General features: G+C 41.6%; 1 protein-coding gene across 1 annotated transcript in view; it reads right to left on the bottom strand.

Moving 5' to 3' along the window:
- Positions 1-10142, bottom strand: part of INTU (inturned planar cell polarity protein) — a 36479-nt gene extending 26337 nt beyond the window's left edge. Inside the window, exons 1-2 of the mRNA XM_054392374.1 lie at positions 9985-10142; positions 6900-7486 (exon numbers count right to left, since the gene is read on the bottom strand). Of these exons, the coding sequence (XP_054248349.1) occupies positions 6900-7486; positions 9985-10142 (745 nt within the window). The remainder of the gene's footprint in view (positions 1-6899; positions 7487-9984) is intronic.
- Positions 10143-16186: the final 6044 nt, after the last annotated feature.

Below are 16186 nucleotides of genomic sequence, written 5' to 3'. Positions count from 1 at the left end.
CGTACATTTAGCAGTACAGAATTCCCAGAACTGGGGGCAGTGGGAGTGTTTGCATTTTTTCCTTCTCTTTTTGCCAAATATAACAGCATTCAAAGCATACAGACTATGAATTAACAGGACCAAAGACATCACTAGCACAATAGGAATTGTGTAAAATGATGCACACAGAATATCTTAAAGCAGAACATGACCACGAGATTGATCCAGTGTGATAATTAATGTCAGTTGATGTATGCAAATTTTTTTTGTTAGAGTGACACAAAGAATCACAGAATGTCAGGGCTTGGAACGGACCTCAGAATATCATCTAGTCCAACCCCCCTGCTAGAGTGGGACCACCTAGAGCAAGTCACACACAGGATCACATCCAGGTGGATTTTGAGTGTCTCCAGAGGAGATTCCACAACCTCTCTGGGCAGCCTGTTCCAGTGTTCTGTGACCCTGACAGACTCCTCCAAGCTAAAGAGACCCAGCTCCCTCAGCCTTTCCTCATAAGGCAGATCACACCTACACTTCCTTTGCAAATTGTTTCTTCCATTTTAGCAGTATGAAAAACTTACAGAAAATGAGCTTGACATGAAGTTCATCCAAAAAAACAAAATAACGCCAACGTATAAAGTTTAATCTAATTTCACGTACTTAATACCTAATCAATCTAGGTTAAATGACATAAAAAGGGTAAATGCTGTTTGTAGTTGTTTAAGCTGATCTAACTTGGTGGGCTTGCAAAATCACAATTTCCCAGGACTAAAACATTGGTGAATTCCATGCAGAGAGACATTTCACTAGCAGCAGAAAAAAGTTGAACAGATGGTACTGCAAATGCTTTTTTCAGTCATTCTTGTGCTCTATGAAGCGGGTGAAAGACCCCTCAGACTGGCTTTTCTTAAGTACAGAGATCAAAGAGAAGTTCTTCCTCTTCTCTGAAGTAGCTGTATACACTTATGGAGACAAGAAACAGCCATTTTTTTCAAACCCAATATAAAATAATGTAAAATTCTGCATGCTTAAAAGGCTTTTGAAACAAAACAGTTGCATACAAAAATTTTACTGTGTAACACTAGATAGAATAACACTTAATCTTCTCTTATTGGCTGGCTTTTCTACCACCAATAAGATCATTATTGTCTGTCATTAAAGTCACCAGCATGTAAGTTAAAAGATTAGAATGTCTCACTTGGTTCCATTTTTAGTCATAGTCAGCAGCTGTAATAGAAGAAATTAATTTTCTTCAGGCAGCTCCAAGATAGCAGACCTTGAGTAAATAAATTTATCTTTAGAAAAATATGTGCTCTTCTTTTTAAGGAATAAAGTTAGCTTTTTATTTTTATTAGTTTTTTAATCTCACAATAATAATAAAGCTTTTTAATTCTCTCCCTTGTTATAAAAAGACTCTCAATCCACAAAGAAACTGTAAGATGTCCATATATGTTCTCTAAACACTGATTTTTACTGAAGCAATGAAACAGAAAGAGGAAGGAATTCCTTCATATTTTCCTTGTTCTATCTTCTCATTAGCAAAGACTTCTCACATCCAGTCAGTAGTAGCTCAGAACAGTGTATGTTGACCTCAAACACCTAGTTTGCACACCTCTGAGGAAATGATTCCTGCTTTTTAAAAGACAAAGTTTAGAAAAAGTCTTTGGGACTGCTGGCATCCCTGAAACGTTTATTTCAGAACTACCTATTGCTTTGCCAGAAGGCACAGGACTATTACTTCTGTTAAATACTCATTCCCTAAAGATAAACCTCCAAATACAATTTCTAAAAGCAGATCTTTGCATTAAACCAGGAGACACTGACTGACAAATTAATGCCACATCCATACTGTGATGGGATGAGAACATTTTTGGCTGAATTAAAATCAGAACCACGGTATTCACATGGGAGAGGACTGAGGACACTTTTTCATGTTCTTGGTAATGATTTGGTGGAAGTACTTATAAATGCTCACATATTCCTTTCCAAAAAAGGCAAAGTATGGAATACATTCTACTGAAAAAAGCCAGATCAATTACTTGCTTTATATGTTAGCAGGCTGCTTTTACCCAAACCAATGCTGTTAAGCTTCAAAAGAAGATTGAAAGAACATAAATGACTTCCCAAGCACCACAGTGAGAACACAGCGGAGCTTACACAAACTGTTTCTGTCTTGCATGCCCAACATCCTGACTTTGGAAAGCCTCCTCAACAAATACACCATATATAGTCATTCCTCATGAAAATCTCAAATTCTGACAGTATTTTGGTCCTTTCACGGACTTTTTTTTTTTCCAACAGGACTCTTAGTTCCACAGTCTGCAAAATGACAAAAGCAGCATTTATCGCAGAATGGTTTAGGTGGGAAGGGATCTTAAAGATCATCTAGTTCCAAAACTCCTGCCATAGGCAAGGACACCTTCCACTCAATGAGGTTGCTCAAGGCCCCATCCAGCCTGGCCTTGAACACCTTCTGGGACTAGGCATTCACAACCTCCCTGGGCAAACTGTCCAGCTGGAGCATCTAAAAATCCCAAACCACAAAACCCATTTCAGAAGTGGAGGAAAATCCCCAAGAAATTCAAGGTTCAAGAACCTGGTGGGGTTGGTTTGAAATCAAAAGCTCTTTACATCCTATCTGGTCCCACAAAGGTTTGCCTACTTGGTCTGTAACCGCAAACACAAAATCACCTGGAGACAACTCGGACAAGGAGATGTTTGAGTAATTTGAATGAGAGCAGGAAGATGACTGCAAGTTTTTTAATTTTGTGAATGGATAACTATTTTAAACCACTGGTCAGTGCTTTACCACTCACTTGGCTTTACAGCAGTCAGAGCCTTGTTTAGTAAAACTTCAGAATTCCAACAGCAATATCTGTGTTTTTTCTGTTAAAATTAAAACGATTGCTACTTAAACACTTCCTTATTTGGGAAACACGAATAACTCTCCTACATAAAATCAATAAATTACTGAATTAGAAACCCTTAGAAGAATATTTGTCAGTAAATGATGTTGGGATCCGGACCTTTCAACTGAAGCTTGTAACAGCAGCCTGCGTCTTTTGTATACTTGTTCAGAACTGGATTATTTACTCTCACCTTTAATATCATCCAAGATTAATCCCTGTTCCTGGGTACTTTTGACAAATTTTTGACACCTGTACCTACTGATCAGGTGATAGAATTCACACAAAACCTTCAGATATTTGGTGATGAAAGTAACAAGAAGAGAAGATAATTTCAAAGAGGGCAACAATACAATACTCTGCTACTGAAAAGAGCTTTCTAGTATTTCCACTGAAATTACTTTTTCATTTGTACTATAGTAAAGATGAGGCTCATCAGCACTTTTAAGAAGTATGCCCTGCTGTGAATTAGATAGAATTCAATGTGAAGAGGAGGCAAAAAAAAAAAAAGAAAAAAAAGAAAATATAACAAATTATTTAGCGGACCTTTTTATCTTTGCATATAGACTTAATGATGAGACTAGAAAGTTTTGTGTAACAGACCAAGTTTTGCATATTGTTAATAAAGAACTCAAGGAAGGAAAGAATTTTGCCAGAAGTACAAAAGACATTTAAAAAACGTGAGATAAAAGCAACTGTATTTCATCTTAACCAAAATGAAAGTGACAGCAAGAATTTAAAAATCAATGAGAGCTTTTAAATTTTGAAAATGTAAGATGGATACTGCATTGTTAAATATAAACCAAAAGAGCAATGAACTGATAACACAAGGATAGAGAGGCATCTTTTTACAGTTACAAAGCGGCAGGGTTTTTTTGGAGCTTGCAAAAATGTTGTATTTACTTTCATCTGGTCAGTGCCTGCGTTCTACTTGGTTAATAAAATACAGCAACAAGGCTTATGACTTCCATATGCAATCTTAAAAAAAAACACCATAAAGTGTAGTGCACAAATAATAAACAGATGTTTTAAGTGTTCAAAGCTATGAGGGAATCACATTTCAAAATAAATTGAAGAAGCCACCTGAGAAAAAGTGATTATTCAGGGAAGGAAAATAAGTTTTTTCTGCTAAAAAATGCTTAAGCAATAACCACTTCATAACGGTTTATTTGGAGTGAAAAAAAAAAATGCAGAGAGCTTAGTCTCCCTTAAACTTGAACCTGAACCACCTGAACTTGAGCCACTGAAATGGCTACAGATTCACAGATTGCATTGGACTGGAAAGGACCCTCAAAGGTCATCTTGTCCAAGCCACCTTCAGTGAGCAGGAACACTACCAGACTTAACACTGCCAAATTAACTAAGTTGCCAATGAAAAGACAAAGTAATCAGTAACTTGGTTATTATTTAGCATATTACAAATCCAAGTCTTTGGAAAAATCATCTAGGGAGCTCATAGTCTAAATAAGATGGGAGAGTTAGTAAACTCCATCAGGCATAACCAGCAGGATTTTGGTAGTGGGGTGCTGCAGGAGTGACCTGCATGGCAGGAGGTCATGAGCTGCCTTGTGCTGCTCATAGGCATTTCTGAAGCTGTGTAAGCCGCTCAACGGTGTATGAAAACATCACCACGAGATCACAGTACGTCATTTTAATGGATGTATTTGAAAAAGGAAAACACACTTAGTATTTGTTTGCCAGAAGACCACTGCAGAAAATAGTCTGCACCACTGATGGCTATTAAAATATTAAAAAGCACAAGAACAAGTTAATTCCAATGCATGTTCAGGTCGATAAAGATGGACAAAGTTATAACCAAACCAACCAGCAGGCATCACATGATACTGATCAGCTGTTCCTCATTTGTGATGGCTCAAGAAGCTGTTGAATTTTGTGCAAATACTTCAATTTTAGACTGACCACAGAAATACTTTTTACTGACTGTTTCCACAATTCACAACAAGATTTCTAAGACTGACTTTGAAAACAACAACAAGAAGCACAGTTCTACTGTATTTTTCTTGAACTTGCCGACCCACTCCAGATCCTGTAAGGATGTGGGGAGGCTATCTATAGAACTAGAGTTGCTGAATCAGGCTTTGGGTGTGCACCATAGCTATCCCATTTTCTGATGTACAATGCAGAAGCAGGAAACCTGAGTTTTTTTGACCAACACAACTTTATTTTTTTACTGTATATTCTTTACACAAAAGCACTGAAACCTGACCATCTAATTTTTGCAAAGCATCCCTAATTCTAAACACCACACAAAAAGACTGAGTACTCAGTGTTCACTACAAATATATAATTGGAAAGTATTTTTATATGAAAATTATACATCTTATGCTGTTGGTACAGAATAGAGCTGAGTAACTGCAGTGTGCTTAAAAGTCTCTGTTTCCCATGTGCAAATACTGGTTCATGACAGCCTAGGACATGTTAAACCGCTAGACTCTTTAGATGAACTTAAATGTTCATCTATCTAAAACTGAACAAAAACTCGACAGTTTTTCCCCCACTAGTTTCAGGAAGCATGAAGTGGCTGCAGATGAAGCACCATCTCTAGTTAGAAAGTTAGCTTTATCTCCTGTAATTGACTGTCCTGACTTTATACCTGCTCTCACAAACTTGCAGTTGTATGCAGATTTGTGTCCAAAAATTAACTTACAGGTTATAAATACCCACTCTCACACTAATGAGACTAAATACCAGTAAGCAGATCAAGCTGCAACTCACTCCCTCCTCCTCCTTCTCCTCAGTCTACATCCCCTACTTCTTGACTAATCAGTTCTTTCTGGTAAAATCTGAAAGTTATCCAGCTCTCCCTCTAGAGTATTCTTTAGCATCCCCACCAAAAACACATGCTAGAAGAATCAGCTAGTCAAAGCACGATTTGCCTTTTTATGCACAGAGTGCTGGAATTTGAAAAGCACTCATGCTGACTTTGTGGGATCTGCATTGCTATAGTATTAAGATTTCAATTATCTTCTAACCAGTATCACATCTTTGCTCTCTCCCCAGCTTCAAGGGTAACTGAACCACCTTCTTCCCTTTACAGATGTAGGCTAGCTGTCTCACATTTATTGTCTCTGAGGTTGGAGTCTTGCGGGTGCCAAGTCCTTATAATAGCCTCTTGATGCTGGAATTTGGAGCATTTGTGCTCCGTCACTACCAGCCACAGAAGTTTGTTCCCCTCCACTCTTCATGCTCAGGTGCTTGTCAGACCTTCTCTGATCCAAGTTTAACTTACTACACCAGCGAAAACTACAGTTTTTCTTCTGGGTCAGTTTTCTGCCAGATTATTTACTTGCATCAGCTCATGGAAGTGTTTGACAACAGCCAAGTCAACAGAAAGGAAAGATGGTCAGCTGTCTCACTGCCTCCTCAAACTGCAGCCCCTCTACTATGTATTTGGAGGCCTTCTGATCATAACTGCTAAAGAAGCAGCTGTTACACTTACTAAACAGAATAATATCCAAACAAGGCTGTACTTCAAGTTTCTAACACATGAATGTATCTTATTCGGTATTTATCTCTCATTTTAATGCCACAAAATCCATTTAAAGCATATAGATTAAAGCTTTTATCTAAAGAGGATGGTGTGGGAAAGGACGGAAATAAAATACAGTATTTGGCAGACTATAGCTTTTCCCCAGTCCCACTTATCTACTGAGCAAAATCTGCTTTAAGTTAAAAGTGGTGGCAGTGGGGCATTTGCTACTTCAGATCCAAGCTGCTCACTCCCTCTATGCTTAAAGGATTGTCATCTCCTCACTCTGTTAACACCTGCTCCATCATGTCATGTTCTTAAACCCTCTAATACAGTAAAACTGAATAGGTAACAAAACACCAGATGCAATGGCATTTATTTAAAATAATTGCTCGATTGACAAAACAGTTGCTGTAATTCCTTCTGTCTCAGGAATATTTCTCAAAGAGGAAAACAAAAATGAAGAAAAAATCTCTTCATATTAAAGGAAGACTCCAAAGGTAACTGTTCATCTGATTACTTACCTATCAAGATTTGACCTGTTTTCATTGCTGAACTACCTGGCACCAAGCCATGAACTACAAGCTTCTCTTCACTGATTCCTCTGGTGACTTTATCCTTCCTGCCTTGTTTTTCTGCCCTTCGGCTGCTCCATGAAGACTGATGGACAATCCCTACTAAGGCCTCCAGCAGCCTGTGCTGCTCATCTTCTCCAGCACTGTTCAGTTTTCTGGGATTTACATACACAGACACATCTTTGTATTTTTGCTGAACAGTCACACCCATTTTCTGAGCAGACTGGTGTTTCAGTATGGAAGTAGGGCCACTGGAGTGCACATTACAGCTTCCACTGCCTTTCTTACCAGAATGCTTTGGTAAAAGATTCTTCTTTTTTAATATTTTGGTCAATTTCTTCAGTTCATACTTTCTTTCTTTTCGTGATCCCTCTTGAATAACTTCAGCTTCATTTTCACGAAACCTGACGTGATTCACTGCTGGCAGTTCTAGAGAGCTGTTCTGCAGCAGAGCCTCTTCTTCACTTTCACTCAATTCTAAGTAAAATAATTCTCCATTTTTCTGCACATCATCCAACCATTCAGGCTCAAGGTCACTGGGAAAGAAAGAAGAATGATCAGTGAGAGCTCAGATAGGGAGATTGCTGTACAAGTGACATTTGATTACTTCAAGTATGGAGGGGATAGGAAGAGTACAACAGAAAAAAAAAAGCAAAAAAAGTAAAAGTTGCCTCCTGAATGCTGAAAGCTCAACTGTTTTAGGTTTGCCATGAGGGTGTAAGCTCTGCTAAGGCATGCAATGGATGTGCAGGGAAAGACATCCCTCCCACATGTTAAAAGAGGTTCTTCAAATGCCTCACAGGAAAATGGCTATTGCAAAAAGCAGTGTTGTCCTTTCTGAAAACAAACAAAAACTGAAACCACAAACTATTTCTTCCACATACAGGTTTTAATTCATAATTACATTGATGGCCATGACAGGGCTTTCTCTCACAGAAAAACTGACATCCTATTTGTTCACTCCTATTATTTTTTTCCTTTACATATTTATGAGGTGGATTGTAGTGCAAGACCTTAACAGAAGCAAGATGAACATTTTAAAATCACCTCAATATGAAAAAACACAAACCAAACAAACAAAACCCCACAACCAAAAAAAACCCAAGTCAAAATCTAGCTAACACTTACTAAGACAAGTTCAAAATAGCATGCTCAAGTCCACATGCAGTAAGACACCAAAAAGATGAAGAGGAAGCACTGCTATAGCTTTTCCTGTACCAACTGGAGTGGCTTACTAAGTCACTAGCAACAAGCCACTGCAAAGAAAATGCAGCTACAGGATGTATTAACAGGAGAACCCTCTGCACAGCACAAAAATTTTGTCCTAATTTGGCAACAGCAATGTGTTGCCAGCTTTGCACAGTACATTTTAAGACGTAAGAACTGGAACAAGTCCACAGCAGAGAGACAGAAAGTAAATACTTTATAAACATGTTTTAAAGGGAGACTGAAGGAAATTACACTCTTCTGGCTGAAGAAAAAAATCCCCAGATAGAAAAAACCCAAGATGAACAATACAGTATTGCTACAGAAGGATGAGAATCAATATGGTCAAAGAAGGAATACCTAGTGGTTTAATTTACCAAAGCATTTAAGCTACATATTAAGAGAGCTTTATGATCTCACACACACAAAAATAATCAGCCTTAGCAGGTGACGAACAGGTTTTCAGGAACAGACAAGGTCAGTTCATTCTTCCTGATGAGCTGACAAACAGAGCCTCCCTGAGTGAGCCTACACTGATAAAAATCAAATGAAGAAAAACTAGAATGGAGACTTGCATTATAATTATTGTCATTACTTGTTTGAAGCTCAAAGAGAAGATCTGGCTGGACTATGCATATGGAAAACACTGACATTACTCTCCTGGAACCTCAGTGACTTTAGAGGTCTACAGATGTTGCAGACAGGAGAAAAGGTCAAGCACTTTCTCAGCATTTATTAATTATTTTCCCAAGTTGATAGTTTTAAAAGAAAAGCTACCACCAGTGATAATTGGGCTATTCCTGATAGCCATGGCTAATACAGTCTTAGCTTCTTCTACAAAGTCTTACTCAAAGACCTTGAGTATCTTAGTCAAGACCTTGAGTATCTTAGTCAAGGAAGTGTTAGCATGATAACAACACCTAATGGTTGTTAGGGCAGACAATTACCTGACTCATCTCTCAAAAGGTTGTAGGTACAAGATAACATGACAAAGATTTTCCTCCTGAAATGTGGGATAAAGTTTTACCCCTGACACGTATAAATGGTATGACAGTAAATAGGCATTTTAGATTAAAAAAAATTGGAAAAGAAAGAAAGCCAAGCATGCAGGAGAGAGGGGAGGGGAAAAGCATGACCTCAGGCAGAGATGTGTTACAGTTGAGTTCTGGCTTATAAGCATAGGAACAGAATAATGCAGGTGTACATCCAACAGCTTTCACTCCACTGAGCCAGAGATATGGGAAATTACAAACTGAAGAGTACTTAAACACTTCAAACCTCACTTCAAATAAAATCTTTTTCTTCTTTGCACTACCTAACGAAAATGACAGGCAAATAAAATTCCATAGCTTAGACATAAAAATACACACTTGAGATGTCAAGCAGAGTTGCTTTAATGCAGAGAACACAGAGTAAATTTTTTGCACGAATCAAAAAATAGTAACAAGTTAACCCCCCCGTGGTTGCACGTCTGACTTTAAAACATGCTTTGGCATTGCAGAGCTGTCTCCTCACCCACCATCTCCCAAGAGCCACGCTCCCAAGAGCCAGGCAGGCTGCAGCCCCAGTGCTAAAGCATTTGTCACACGCCAGACAAGTGCCTCTCAGTGCTGGGCAGTGCCCAGCTGGGGTAGGGCATCACCCCAAGCACTGCCCGCCAGATCAACTCACGCTGCCGCCCACTGCCTGACTTTCGGAGTTCTGTCAGAGAAACGCTTTTAAGAAAGCGACCTGCAGTAGGAAAGTGCCGACATTGGGCTCCGGCGACTGCCCGTAGAACCCCGGCCGGCCGGCCAGCCCGCCCTCCCGCGCCCCGCCCTGCCCTTACTCGGAGCTCGCGGACAGCGAAGTGGCACACGAGCCGCTCTCGCTGCTGCTGCGGCCTTCGCTGCCGGCATACTCGGCGCCGGCAGGGTCAGCGTCTTCCCCCTTGGCCGGCTCCATCCCCTCAGTGGCCGCGCTGCCACCGAGCCCCCTGGACGCCATGACAGCAGCATTATAGCGCGCCGGGCGGCCACGTGACCCGACCCTGCCCTCCCCATTGGCGGGCGCCATGGACACGGGGGAAGCCTGGAGGCGCCCCCTGCTCAGGCGGGACAGTGCGGCTCCGCCGCCAGCTCGCCTCAGCAGCAGGCCTCCATCGGCGCCCGCCGCAGGACGGGTGAAACGGGTAAAAACCAGCTCTCCTGTCTCCCTGGGCTGGTAGCAAGGAACATTTCCTAGTGCCCAGCCTCCCCTCAAAACAAACAACTGAGTCTCCCCATTATCTTGAAAGTCTTTCAGTGGGTCAGTCTGCAACACATAATGGAGGACAGACGATTTATTTAGTGGTAGATAAAAAGGTGTCAGCAATGGCCCCCAAAAAGAGACTATTAATGAGACTCAGTCCTGGGGGGAGCCTCAAAGCATTGCTTATAATCAAAACCTGATTTGGAGAAAGAAACGTGAGGCAAATAATCATTTCCAAGTCAAACAGCTAACAGTGAAATACTCCTGTGCTTTATGTTATGCCTCATTATAATAATTTAAGAAATCGTGAGAAATAAGATAATTTATCTTTTACTTGATCTGGAGAGCTGTTAGGTTAGGAAGGAGACACAACGGTGTGAGACAGACACAAATAAGCTTTATTTGGCACCTTAAAGTATTCAATACAGTCTACAAATGCAAAATCATGCACAGTCGGGGGGGGACGGGGGGGGGGAAACCTACTCAGTTTCAGGATTTACATTATTCACATCCATGAAAAACAAGACCCATGGCAACCCTGCAGACAACTTGCTGTGTAGCTGTGTCAGTAAACCTATCAGGACACACATGGTAAACAAGGAAAGGGATGGAGAGTAATTGTTGGAACATTTTTAATGCATTGGATTTAATCTCTGCTCAGTGGGATATTTACACAGCTTCAGCAGCGAGATTTTACAGTGCTGGAGCACTATGTAGGAGTCCGTGATTTCTGGTATGCAACTCCTGTGGTTGAAAACTGTTTTAGGGCAGTGTTTCGTCAGTAAGTGTGATTTTGAGTGAAGTAACAGATGGGAACGTTTTGGCCTCCTATTGATATGATTAAGGCTTCAACTGGAGTAGTTAGAGATACCTATTTTGTGGGAGAGATACCTATGTTTCGTGGTCATCCTGAGGTGCCTGTACAAGACGTGATGTTACAGATAAATAATTGTTGCATAGATTTAAGACTACAGACAGGAGACAATCAATATTTGTTCTAATATGGTTTCATTCAGTTTAGGACAGGATATGGTTGATAATTTAAGGGGTTTTCTCCCTATTCTAGCTGGTAACAACCACTTCACATGAAGTATACCATCCATGCATGGTAAACAAACAAACAAACAAAAATCCCATCAGATCTTTGGTTGCTTCCACTTGTCAGAACCTTAAAATTTGAACCAACTTCCATTCTATTGCTTCCAGAAGAACAGGTGGAAAAAGTATTGTTAAAGTACCTCACCTACCAAACAATTTACTTTGTAGAAACAAAATAAGTCTTCATAAACAGTTATGGTTTTCTAAGAGAAACACTGCAGGAGTTAGAATTTTGATAGAGGTAGGTGAGATCCACTGTCCCACCCTCCCTAATTCTGTTTATATTTGCAAGCACTTTTAACACACTGAGCAACACGCTGCAACATTTCTCAAGTGATAGTCTATGCCAGATGGTCCTCTATTAGTTATGTTAAATTTCACCAAGTTGAAGAGTTGGTTCATCGTTTCCAGTTGTTTGCTCAATACATGAGAAATACAGGCTCCCTAAAAAGGAGGCAGCAGTCTTCTGCTACTTGCTATTTTATAGAGATCACTGTATCACAAAGTAGATGGAAGATTTCGCTCCATTGAGAGTAGTTGGGAGCCACCTAAGTATTTTCCTGAATGTGGAATTTTTGCTGCTGTGGGAATAATTAAAGATCGCAAGACACAATATATCTCACAGCAGGATTTTATTTTAGTGAAGACACAGATTTTCCCACACAATCCCTCTTGAGAGGAAAGCCTCTCATTTCTTGTGCATAAATATTAGGAAAAGACTTGAAATAATTTGTCTTCTGGCAGAGTCTTTACACTTAGTCCAAGTAGTTGGGCTGATAGTTCTTTCTAAGGAACCCATAAGCCTTCTAAGCTAGGTCGCTGATCCTAACAAGCACATGGTAAAAATTTGCCACAGGGCATCGCTGGCATCAATACACTACTGCTCACACTGGACAACTGGTTAATGAGCATTTAAAAGTAGATAATTAAAAAGCACTCTGTTTTGCCTTAAGGTTCTTCTGATTAGCTGTTCCTGCAAGGAACTAAATCCATGTGTGGAAATTCATTTCAGAACAAGAGTTCCTTGTTACTTTCTTGGCTTAACCTGCTTTGAAAGCGATTGTGCTTTTAAAATCTTTTTCCACGTTTATATTCAGGAGTAGATCAAGTCAAAAGAGGACAGTGTATAGGACACACATTTCCTCTAATAAAAGAGGAAATAACTAGGGCATAACTGTTTTTTGGTACTGTTTCATGGATACTTATGAACCCCTACTCCACTGTCCAGTGAAAAATGCTGACATTTTTTCCATTGTTAGACACAGCTGATTTTTTCATCCTGATGAAGAAGAAATGAGGCTGGAATTACAGTCTTTCCAGCAGCTAGATGGAAGAGCAGAGGGAAATTCAGTATTAGTGTTTATAACTTCCTTGTCGCGTTTAGTTTTGTAAAGCCAGGCCTGATCTTAGCAATTTTACCAGGACCCATGATTCACTGATGATATGGCAGATCTATTTCACTGCCTCAAATTCAGCAGGTGTGCTGGGTCTGAGTCATGGATGTAGCTGAGCTCAGCACAGGGCTGAAAATTGGGACAGTGTTACGCCTCTGGTGTATTGGGGCACTCTGCTGTAAGTGAGTTCTGCCTGATACTTAAGAGTACCATCCATGGCAAAATGGCATGACTTGAATAGTCAGAGTAGCCTGGCATTTTAATTGGGATATTTATACATAAACAGGCTAAATGGAGAATGAAGGCTACCTTTGTGACCAAAGGAATAGAATTTTTTTGAGAAAACACTACCATGCTCAATAAATAAAATAGACTGATCTTTCTGACTTTTGAAGCTTTTTGCATCAACTTTTCTCTATGCAACTGGATCACAGAAAATATTTTAGAAGGCAAACAAACATAAAAACAACAGAAGACAGCCATGAAGAGTTTGAGAAGACTAGGTCCAACCTATCTCATTCTTTTGCAAGCCATTCTTAGAGTTCCCTCCACTATAAAAGGCAGCTGTGGTTTCAAATAAGATTTTTCTTACATCTTTTACTTCACTTGACATCGACAGGCTTTTTGTAGGATCACCTGCTATGCATAGCAGGTATGTCAAGCATGAAAGTAAACAATTATTTGCAGTCAGTCAACGTGCAAATGTTTCCAGTATAAACAGCACCTTATTACACTGGGAGTGTACTAATATAAGCAGTACCAAAGCACGTTTTTAATCCAGCTTTGAAATGGAACATTTTCTCTGTTAGACCAGTGGAAAAACGCAGGCACAGGGTTCTGGGTACCAGAGGGTCCCCTGCTAGCACCTGGGCACATTTATTACTTATAAAGTGGCTTCAGAGCACTGTGCAGGAACAGGCTGCTCCAGCGCGCTCCCCTTGCCACACTCAAGTGTTTTCACCCTCAGTGTTCGCAGGAATGGATTTTAAGCTGCTATTCAGTTTGATGCTTAGGCTAGAGAGAAGCTGAGTTAATAATTAATTGTTAGTTTCCATAGCAAGAGCTGTTTGGAGTTGGCACTATGAGAAAGCTACAGCTACTTTTTTCTGCAGTTGGAAATAAATCAATGTCGTTGACAAAACATGTTAGGAAATGGGCACTTTACAAAACAACTGGAGACGAGCTTCTGTTGGGTACTGCTGAACGTGATTGTGTTTTCCTTATAAAGTTTCAGCAGCTCTCAGCCAGCACAAAGAAAATGGCTTTGAGGGTGGCTTTGAAAGTCCTGTATTGGTCTGTTGAGTAAGGTCTCATTGGCGAGATTTATTTGAAAGGTGATACTGGGGAGATTGTGAAGGCAGGGTGCCTCCTGCACATCCCCTTCAAAAGGGCTCTTCTTGGGCTTAGGTGGTTTTTTTCCCCCCTCCACTTAAAGAGGGGTTCAAAGTGCTGATAGAGTTGATGCAACAGTTAGCTTCTGTCAGCGCATCTCCTCACGCTATAGGAAACGTAGAGGTAGCAAGTGGGCTGCCGGGCACCCTGCACTGGGGGAACTCTCCTCACCCGCAGGTCTCCCGCTGCTCAAGGAGGGAGGGGAACCCGAGGGCCATCGGTGCCCCGCGGGCACCCGACCTTTTCCTTCCCGAGCGCACCGAAGGAGTCCAGGCTTCCTCCGCCCGGGGAAGGTGAGAGGAGGCAAGGACACGGCCCTTCTCGCTTCCTGCCTCCACAGCAGGCTGCCGCGGGAGCCCCTCCGCAGAGCCGGGGGCTCGCCGCTGCCGGCCCCTCGCCCGGGGCGCTGCCGACCGGCAGCTCCTCGTCGGCACTGCGGGACCTTCTGCGCGGTGGGACAGGGACGTTTCTCCCGCGGCCGCCGCTGTCCCGGGGTAAGCGGTCAGGAAGCGAGGGTGCCAGAGTCCCCCAAGCCTAGGAAGTGAACTCCCACCGCCCGCTTGCCGCGAAGCACGCAGCGGGCCGGTGCAGCAACCGCCTCCCCTGTCTGTGTCACTGACCTGTGCAGCAGGACGCTCTGCACCGAGTCCAGGTCCTCCAGGTTCCTGGTGACAGGCCGCGGGATGCTGTACCTGCCCGCCCCGAACATCGCGGGCGGCCGCGGGCCCCTCATCGCCCGCCCCAGCTCCGGGGCGTGCGGGCGGGCGCAGGCAGGTGGGAGCGCTTCAACCCGCCCGCCTCTGCCGCGGCCCGCGCGGTCCTAGCGCCCGCCGGCGCCACGCCGCGGGGCACGGGGGAAACGCGTCCCACCCACCCGGGATCCGCGGCCTGAGCCGGGGACGTGGATAGTGGGGCTGGTCCCGAAGAGACGGCCCTCTGCTGTCCCAGATCTCGTACGGGCCGCCGTTAGGCGCTTCTGTTATTTCTCTCAGGAGCTACCAAACCCTGAAAACACTAGTTTCATATAAAAGCAGTAAAATCATTCCTGACCGCAACCCTAGGGTTTTTTCTCGGAACTGCATCCGCAGCTTCTACTATTTGAGAAAGTAGTTTTTTCCCCTACATATTTTCCTGTTGCTTAAAATAATGGAATTGTCCAGTTGATTCTGTTTCCTTCAGTATTAATATGAAAAAATTATCGATCCCACAAAATCGAATCCAGTCTTTGTTTCTTATGAACACTTTCAGATGCTTACTGAGTTACAGGACTCCTTACTGGTTTCCCATCAGCAAAACGCTGGAAGCATACTGAGTAAACAGGGATGTTTACATAGAATAAAACAAAAAATAAAATATAAAATAAAATATAGAAGTGGTGTGATCCACATCTTCACCATTTTTATTTCCTACCAAAGAATTACCATCATTATTTTCTCTGCTCCTTCTTACAAAGGCACCGTTTAATATTTAGAATTTTTCAAGATGTGCTCATGTCTTCCAGATTCTCTTTTATAGGTGGATTTAAGATCAATAAATAATGAATTCTTGCCGTCAGTTACTAGAAGCATGAGTTTTAGTTTCTCTGTCATTGTGCCTGAGATAATTAGAGCAACACAACAATGAAGTAATTTCCCAGAAAGACCATCAAGAGGAGGACCATTATGATGATACAGAACAGACAGAAAATTAGACCAATGAGTATTTTAGCACCCAATTCCATGGGATGTTGGCCACTACATGGAGTAAAAGCTTCATCTTTTTTGAAGACTTTGGCTTGAGTAGACAGTGGCAATAGAGTAGACAGTAATTTGTAGAGAGTGATTCACTACAAGTCTGGCTGGAATTCTCAGCAAATGCTGTGGCTCTACTATCTGTCTTACCATTTTCTTCTCATAAAATTTTGCTTGCTTTCTTTTT

Source organism: Indicator indicator, chromosome 25 (genome assembly GCF_027791375.1).
Source record: "Indicator indicator isolate 239-I01 chromosome 25, UM_Iind_1.1, whole genome shotgun sequence".
In the NCBI taxonomy this organism is placed as follows: domain Eukaryota; kingdom Metazoa; phylum Chordata; class Aves; order Piciformes; family Indicatoridae; genus Indicator; species Indicator indicator.
This window is presented reverse-complemented; position numbering and strand designations above follow the sequence as displayed.